General features: G+C 35.1%; 1 protein-coding gene across 3 annotated transcripts; it reads right to left on the bottom strand.

Annotated features, from left to right (window-relative positions):
• Nucleotides 1-1,234: 1,234 nt before the first annotated feature.
• LOC107802088 (mitochondrial uncoupling protein 3) lies at nucleotides 1,235-4,993 on the bottom strand. 3 transcript variants are annotated; one of them, XM_075241279.1, is made up of 3 exons: nucleotides 4,466-4,993; nucleotides 1,894-1,960; nucleotides 1,235-1,671 (listed from the first exon to the last, which is right to left on the bottom strand). In XM_075241279.1, the coding sequence occupies exons 1-3, from the start codon at nucleotides 4,838-4,840 to the stop codon at nucleotides 1,418-1,420; spliced, it is 696 nt and encodes a 231-aa protein (XP_075097380.1). In that variant the 5' UTR covers nucleotides 4,841-4,993; the 3' UTR covers nucleotides 1,235-1,417. The 3 variants fall into 3 exon arrangements, 2 of the variants coding, with proteins under 2 accessions (XP_075097380.1, XP_016481013.1); XM_016625527.2 differs by having other exon boundaries at nucleotides 1,235-1,960; nucleotides 4,466-4,984; XR_012703970.1 differs by lacking the exons at nucleotides 1,235-1,671; nucleotides 4,466-4,993 and adding an exon at nucleotides 2,074-2,214 and having other exon boundaries at nucleotides 1,824-1,960.
• Between the last annotated feature and the right edge of the window lie 2,020 nt (nucleotides 4,994-7,013).

Here is a 7,013-nt window from a genome sequence, read left to right as displayed (position 1 = left end):
CGAGTTTGTGTTTTTTTAGATCATTTTACCATCTATTTTTATTGTTATCACAATCTATTTGTATTTTTTACCAATACAAATATAAATAACTCCATGTTCACTATAATTTAACCTGATGGATCCGGGTTTTTTTGGTTTAGATAAGTGATCATTATATGATTGATTATTATTTTATTGGATTATTTTCTGCATTACAAATTTGTTATGAAATAAGTAATAAATTGTTAAACAATGATGCTTCTTTTCCATTTTTATTAATCAATTATTTCATACCAAGCACCACTGCTAAAACAGTGGTACCTCTTTTCTATTTTTATTAATTAATTATTTTATAACAAATATTATTTCATAACAAGCATCACTGAGAAAAATAAAAATAGATGGTAAAATGATTGAAAAAAGTACAAATTAATTCGAATATTATATTATTAAAACAATAAATAAATATCACTTACTACTTTTAGTAGGATTACTTCCCGAAATGATGTATAACAAAAAAACCGATTATCAATTACTCGAATAAATAAATAAGATTATCATACAATTTCTCAATTAAACAAAAACAATATATCAAAAAAAAATCTTTGAAATATAGGGCGGGTCGGGTCCTAACGTATCGGATCAGCGAATATTGGTTGGGTCCGATTATTAATTATTTAAGAATGACAAAATAGTGGTTCCGTTAAACTAAGGGCATGAATGAGCAAGTATTAGACGGATTGCGCATATTTGTCATAATTAGCATAGTTCAATGGCATATATGACCATTTTCCGTAGAATTTATATCTCGAAGGATCCAACCTCTAGACCGTACTCGTGTCGGACACCCGCACCTGTATTCGAGTAACTTAGGTCCCAATATCTTTCTATCTTTTTTTTTCCTTTTCTTTTTTTCATCTTGCTATCTTTCTTAGAATTAGTGTTTTCTTAGTTTTATTTCACAACTTGAGAAATAATGGCTCAAGCTACAACTTTAACACCCAACCGGCACATGTATTGCTTGTTCCAACGGATTGCTCTCCGGCTCAGTTTAAGAACAAGAATAGTGATGTCTTCTTCGTATTGATACCTCCCAATTGGTTGTTTCTGAACTTCCCCGCAAATATGAGAAATTCTTAGTGTCCCTGGCACAGCCATATTTGCAGATCGACCAGCTAATATTTGGATGAAGAACAGATAACAAAACAGTTTAAATGACTCAAGCAGAGAAAACTGGTGCATGCTTAGCCAATACTGAATGAATCCAAGTAGAGAAATCTATTCCCCAATTTTCTCGTGAAAGGGAGTAAAGAAGCATACTGGGCTTTCTCATACACCCACCATGATATAACATACGTAACTCAAGATCAGTCCAAAGGAAAAACGTGAAAACCTAACCTTTGTTCCGCTGTTTTATACGCACAGCATGATGAATTGGTTAAAATGAAGAGAGACCAGCAATTTGTCGGAATTTTTCATATGATACCCAGAATACAAATTGCCAAGGGCCAAGTCTTGCCCATGTAGGAAAGAATCCCTTCCACAATGCTTTGACTCCTTCAATTCTGACAGTTTTGACAAGACAATCATAGGAGTTTCTATACTTATTCTTCCCTTGCTTGTCAGCAGCCTGATTCATCATTCTTGTCTTAATTACATCTGCCGGACAACTCAATGTAGTAGCTGACAAGCCTGACATTATAGATGATAAAGTGTGTGAGTAAATATTATCATTCGCTATGTTGTTGTTGATAACAAAGCGCTTTGCATGATCATAGCATGCCAATTCTCCCATGTTAACTAAGAAAGCTCTTTGGACATTTGGGAACACGCCTTTCCAAAGTCCTCGGAAGCTTTCAGTCCGAATAATCTTGTTAAAAGCATCAAATGGCCCACAATATCGAGGTTCCATACCCTGACTTGCCATTCTACTGTCTGCTTGCATCCTAACTTTGACAAGATCAGCTGGGCTTGCCACAACCTGAATCACAAGAAGACAAACAACTATGACATGTTCCACAATGAATGCCGCCGAAGGGAATTGAAAGCTTAAGCACAACAAGCAAGTAAACTAAAAGGTTTTTGCATACTCACTTATTTATTTTTCTCCTTTTATCTCTTTTTCTCTTTTTTCCATTTTCTTTTTTTGTGGGGACAGGTAGCCCATCATACTTCACATTATTCTCAGCTTAGCAGTATCAACATTTCTTTTATCAACTTAGCATTAGCTGATCATACTTTACATTCTTCCCAACATGCAGAAAGCTACAGAGATGAAAAACATAAATAAGATAATGTCATGTGAAATATTTTTAAAGATGACAAAATTAAAGATGAGAAGACAAAGGGTTTTTCATGATACCATCTTTGGCGGAGAGATAAAAGTAACTCGTTTCTATAAAATTAACAGAGTGATAAATTCAACAAACATCAACAAATAAGAGCTTCATAGACCCTTACAAGGGCACCTATCAGCATCTATCTCTAGGTATAGTAAAATTTCAAAACAAAAGGAAACTGTTCTAAAGAATGTTTAAGGCAGCTGACTTTTTCTCGGAATGAACAAACTAATCAAAAAGAATAACTATAAAAGAGCCTTGTATTCCTCTGTTCCACAAAACTAACAACTTATGACAAGTATGCAACCAAGTTTTGTGCCAGTGATCACCAGTTTCTTCATCTGTTTACTACAAAGTCTCAGGTGCCACCAAGGAAACAAAGAACTGACAAAGTAATCAACAATCTAATAGAGAGATTGCTCTTCCCTAAAGAGCATATATAAGTTGCTCAACTCAATTCAGATCATGATGAATCCATCAAAAAGAAACACTTGTCCATCTCCTGTATTTTTAATGTGAAAGAGGATCTGACTTTAATTTGTATTAATTAAACATTTACATTTTCGGAATTCATGTAAACATCTCGAAGAACATGGCAAAGTACAAGCAAATACTTAATACCAACTAGTAGAGGTTAAGACTTAGCTCTTGAGAAGAGTATTTCTATTTTGTTTAGAGTCATGGATGTCAGTGTAGGTACAAATTTTATACTTAGAGTACCTCTGCCACAAGAAACTCCTAAATTTCCTTAAAAGAAAAATTATTTAGTGTTATGGCTGCAAAAGATTCATATAGCTAACCCAACTAATTTTCCATTGCGCATAGATGATTGGTTTGAATCCCTTTTATTTTACTCTAAGTTTCTAATCAGTCCTGTTGCAACTTGCAACCACCTTGAAGCCATTTCTCCATCAAGCACTAAGGCAAGGCTCTATTGCACTGAATCTTTTAACTAGGTAGACATACAAATCCAATAGGTGTAGACCAGCAAAAAAGCATTTAAAATCTACTTGGTAGGACTAGAAATATCTCCACTGTAAGCATTCTGATTAAAAAATCTTCTCCAGAAGCATTTTCTAATTGTCTTTTTAGTGTTTTAAGTCATGAAAAATCTTCTCCAAGTGAAAGAATCTTGCAACATTAAGGGGATATGAGCTCTGACCACTCACTGCATTAGTCATCCATCCAACTCTAACAACCACACTAAAGAATACTGCAGTAACCATCGCATACGACCTGCCACAAATTTTATCAGCACCCAGAACCACAATTGCTGCCACCACCTTTCTTCACTACTATCAGCAACCCACTACTATCATCAATAAGCTCCCAAGTCAACATAGGAAAATGGTAAAGAAAAAAGTTTCACTGAAAGACATTTCCCTGAAAGAATCTCACTCCATCTTAACCATTTGTACTCAAACTCTTACAAACTAAACATAATAGTTTCACCTTCTAACAAAAAGGTGTTAATCCTTTAGAACATAAACATAAATTTCTTTACACGCGCTGCAATAGAGAAGTTCATCAATCCAACTGCAGGAAAGCATAACCACATACTCCCACCTCCACCTCCCAATATTTGACCTACTTTAAAAGACAAACTTCTTCTATCTACTCATTCAAATTTAACATCATTTAAAACCACTCTGGTCCGAAATATGTAACTCCTTTGCCATCTTGGAATGTCAAAATATTTGAGATTAGTCCACTACTGATTGTCTGATACAAACTTTTACAACTTTTCAATTATTCAAATTCGTTTAACTATTTAAAGTTGATGTTTTCCTTATCAAACTACTTTTTCCAGTCAAATTTTTATTACACATTCTACCACTGCCACTACTACTAATATAATACATATCTCAATTTAAAAAGTTACCTCCACGTCTAGTCAAATTCCTACATATAAAATGAAACAAGTTAGTGCTTTATACTATTATTTCAAATTTCATGTGACATCTTCTCAATTAACTTGTTTATCATTCAACATTTCGAACTTTTTTTAATTAAATTCAGCATAACAATAAAGTCAAATACGGAAGAAGAGAAGTAAATCAGACCAAGTTAATACGATATCTCAATTCATTTAGCTCAATACAACAATATAATTTCAAAAATCAGTGAGATTTCAATTTATTATTCACCTGAGCAATAACACCAGATAGTCCACCAATTAAGGCTTTGCTAGACAGAGAAACAGTATGATCAGCAGGAACCAAAAAATTCCGCAAAAATTCATAATTCACGATTCGGATTGGAGTGTAAAATAAATGTCTTATAATTGCCGGTGATAATCCTTTGTATAGTCCTAAAGCGCCGTCGTTTTTTAAGATCTCTGATACTACTCGAACGGCGGATGTCCGGCGAGATGAGGGGAGAGATTCACCGTGGAGTTGAAGCCGCGTCTTTATGAGGTCAATCGGAAAAGTTGCTGTTTCCGCCGCCATCGCCGATATTGCTGTTAGAGCTATTTTTGTTGTATGGGCTTTCCGGCCGTCGTTTAGCTCTTGAGCTTCCATTGAGCTAGAGGTCTAGATGGAGGCGGAGGTGCATGCATCAGTTACATTGAACGCTTACAGCTTGTTTGGATTGTTGTTGCTCGTTTAAATGTATGCCTTTGTATTACATTGTACTGGATGTAAAAAAAGTGGAGAGAGATATTGAAAACAGATGTATTTGTAAGACCGTATTAAAAAAAATTAAACCAAAAAGAAAAAGATGAATTTAATTGAATTTTCTGTCTAAATTTTTTTTGCTAGGGAGCACCAATCCCCAACGTATGTTTCGACATTACTTTTTATTAAGATCTATAACATATTCCAAATATATTATTTAACATTCTTGCATTTAATATAGATCTTTTACGACATCGACTTCATTGTGCAAAACATGATTTTAATAAACAATTCAGAATTGCATAAATTCAAATAACTCTATCACTAACTCTTTCAGAACACAGAAACTTTTTAACATCATTAGAATGTACAATGCAAGAGCTTAGAAAGTACACATAGGAAGTAATATCATCCAAATCATACATGAAATATGACTCAGAGGTACACAATCTATTATTTTATAAGGCATACGTGTATAAGATATTAAAAGTGAAAGCTCATCCAAAAGAAAAAAAAAATATTTTTGTAACGACCCGACCGGTCGTTTTGAGGTCCGGCGCGTCATTCAGCAGTTTGAGGCCATGAGCGGCTTCATCTCAGGTATATTGACTTGTGTGTATGGTCAGAATTAAAATTCAGGAAGTTTGGAGTCAAATCTAAATGGAAATTCTCATTTTGAAAGCATAAAATTGAATAAATGAACTAGGATTGGAATTTTGAGTAAAACGACCTCGGAATTGGGATCCGAAGGTTCCAGCAGGTTCGTGTGATGATTTCGGACTTGGGCGTATGCCCGGATCGGGTTTTGGATAACCCGGGAGCGTTTTGGCGCCTATTGTGGAAGATAACATTTTAGAAGAAATTGCATCAGTTTGGTTTAAAATGCATTTCAGTGTTATTGATGTCCGTTTGGGATTCCGAGACTGAGAGTAGCTCCGTATGGTGATTCTGGATTTGGGAGCGCAATCGGAAGTGAATTCGGATGTCCGGAGGTCATTTTGAAGTCATTTGGCTAAATATAGAAATTTGAAGTTTTTGAGAAAATTCGACCGGAAGTGGAAATTTTGATATTGGGGTCGGAATGCGGTTCCGAAAGATGGGGCAAGTCCGTAATGTCGAATGTGACTTGTGTGCAAAATTTGAAGTCATTCCGGAATGAGTTTGGTAAGGTTTGAGACACTTAGTCTCTTTTAAGGAGGTTTAAGTTGGAAAAGTCAACCGAACGTTGACTTATGTGTTAGAGGGCTCGGATTTGAATTCCGATGATTCGGTTAGTTTCGGGGGATGATTTGTGACTTAGGAGTGTGATCAGAAGTAATTTTGGAGGTCCGCTGTAGAATTAGGTTTGAATTGGCGAAGTTAGTATTTTGGCGAATTCCGGTTGATAGGTGAGATTTTGATCCGGGAGTTGAAATGGAATTCCGAGAATTGTTGTAGCTTTGTTATGTCATCTGTGATGTGTGTGCAAAATTTCAGGTCATTCGGACATCGTTTGGTCGGGTTTTTGATCGAAAGTGTATTTTCGAAAGTTTTTGAAAACTTAGGCTTGAATTTGATGCGTTTTGGGTAATTTGATGTTGTTTGAGGTGTTTTGATGATTTGAGCAGGTTTTAATGATGTTATGAATTATGTTGGCATTTTTGGTCAGGGTCTCATGAGGCTCGGATAAGTTTTGGAAGAGTTTTTGGAAGATTTTTGCCGTTTTGAGCATAAGCATGTAATGATCCAAGGGTCTATTTTTAGTTTTAGAGATCCAAATTTGATTTCGAGACTTCCAGAATTTAAATCATGAATTATAGGACTGATCTGAAAATTTTAGTTTAATTTCATCAAGTCGCGATTGGGTTTTTGACGTGAAATGTGAGTTAATTGTTTAACGAGCGAAATGGGTATTGAACTGGGCAAACGAGCTCCGAATTGAGTTTCGATTGAAGGGTTGTGTTTGTATTATTATTTGTGACTCATAGGAATAAGAATTATCTAATTCCGAGTTCGTATGATGGAGTTAGAGCCTTTTTAGTGAAAATAAAAGCTGCTGCAATTTCTGCTGCTAAGCTGTCTTTGGACAGCAATGTGC

Source organism: Nicotiana tabacum, chromosome 20 (assembly GCF_000715075.1).
Source record: "Nicotiana tabacum cultivar K326 chromosome 20, ASM71507v2, whole genome shotgun sequence".
Classification (NCBI taxonomy): Eukaryota; Viridiplantae; Streptophyta; class Magnoliopsida; order Solanales; family Solanaceae; genus Nicotiana; species Nicotiana tabacum.
The sequence above is the reverse complement of the archived record's forward strand: the minus strand, read 5'-3'. Positions and strand labels throughout refer to the sequence as shown.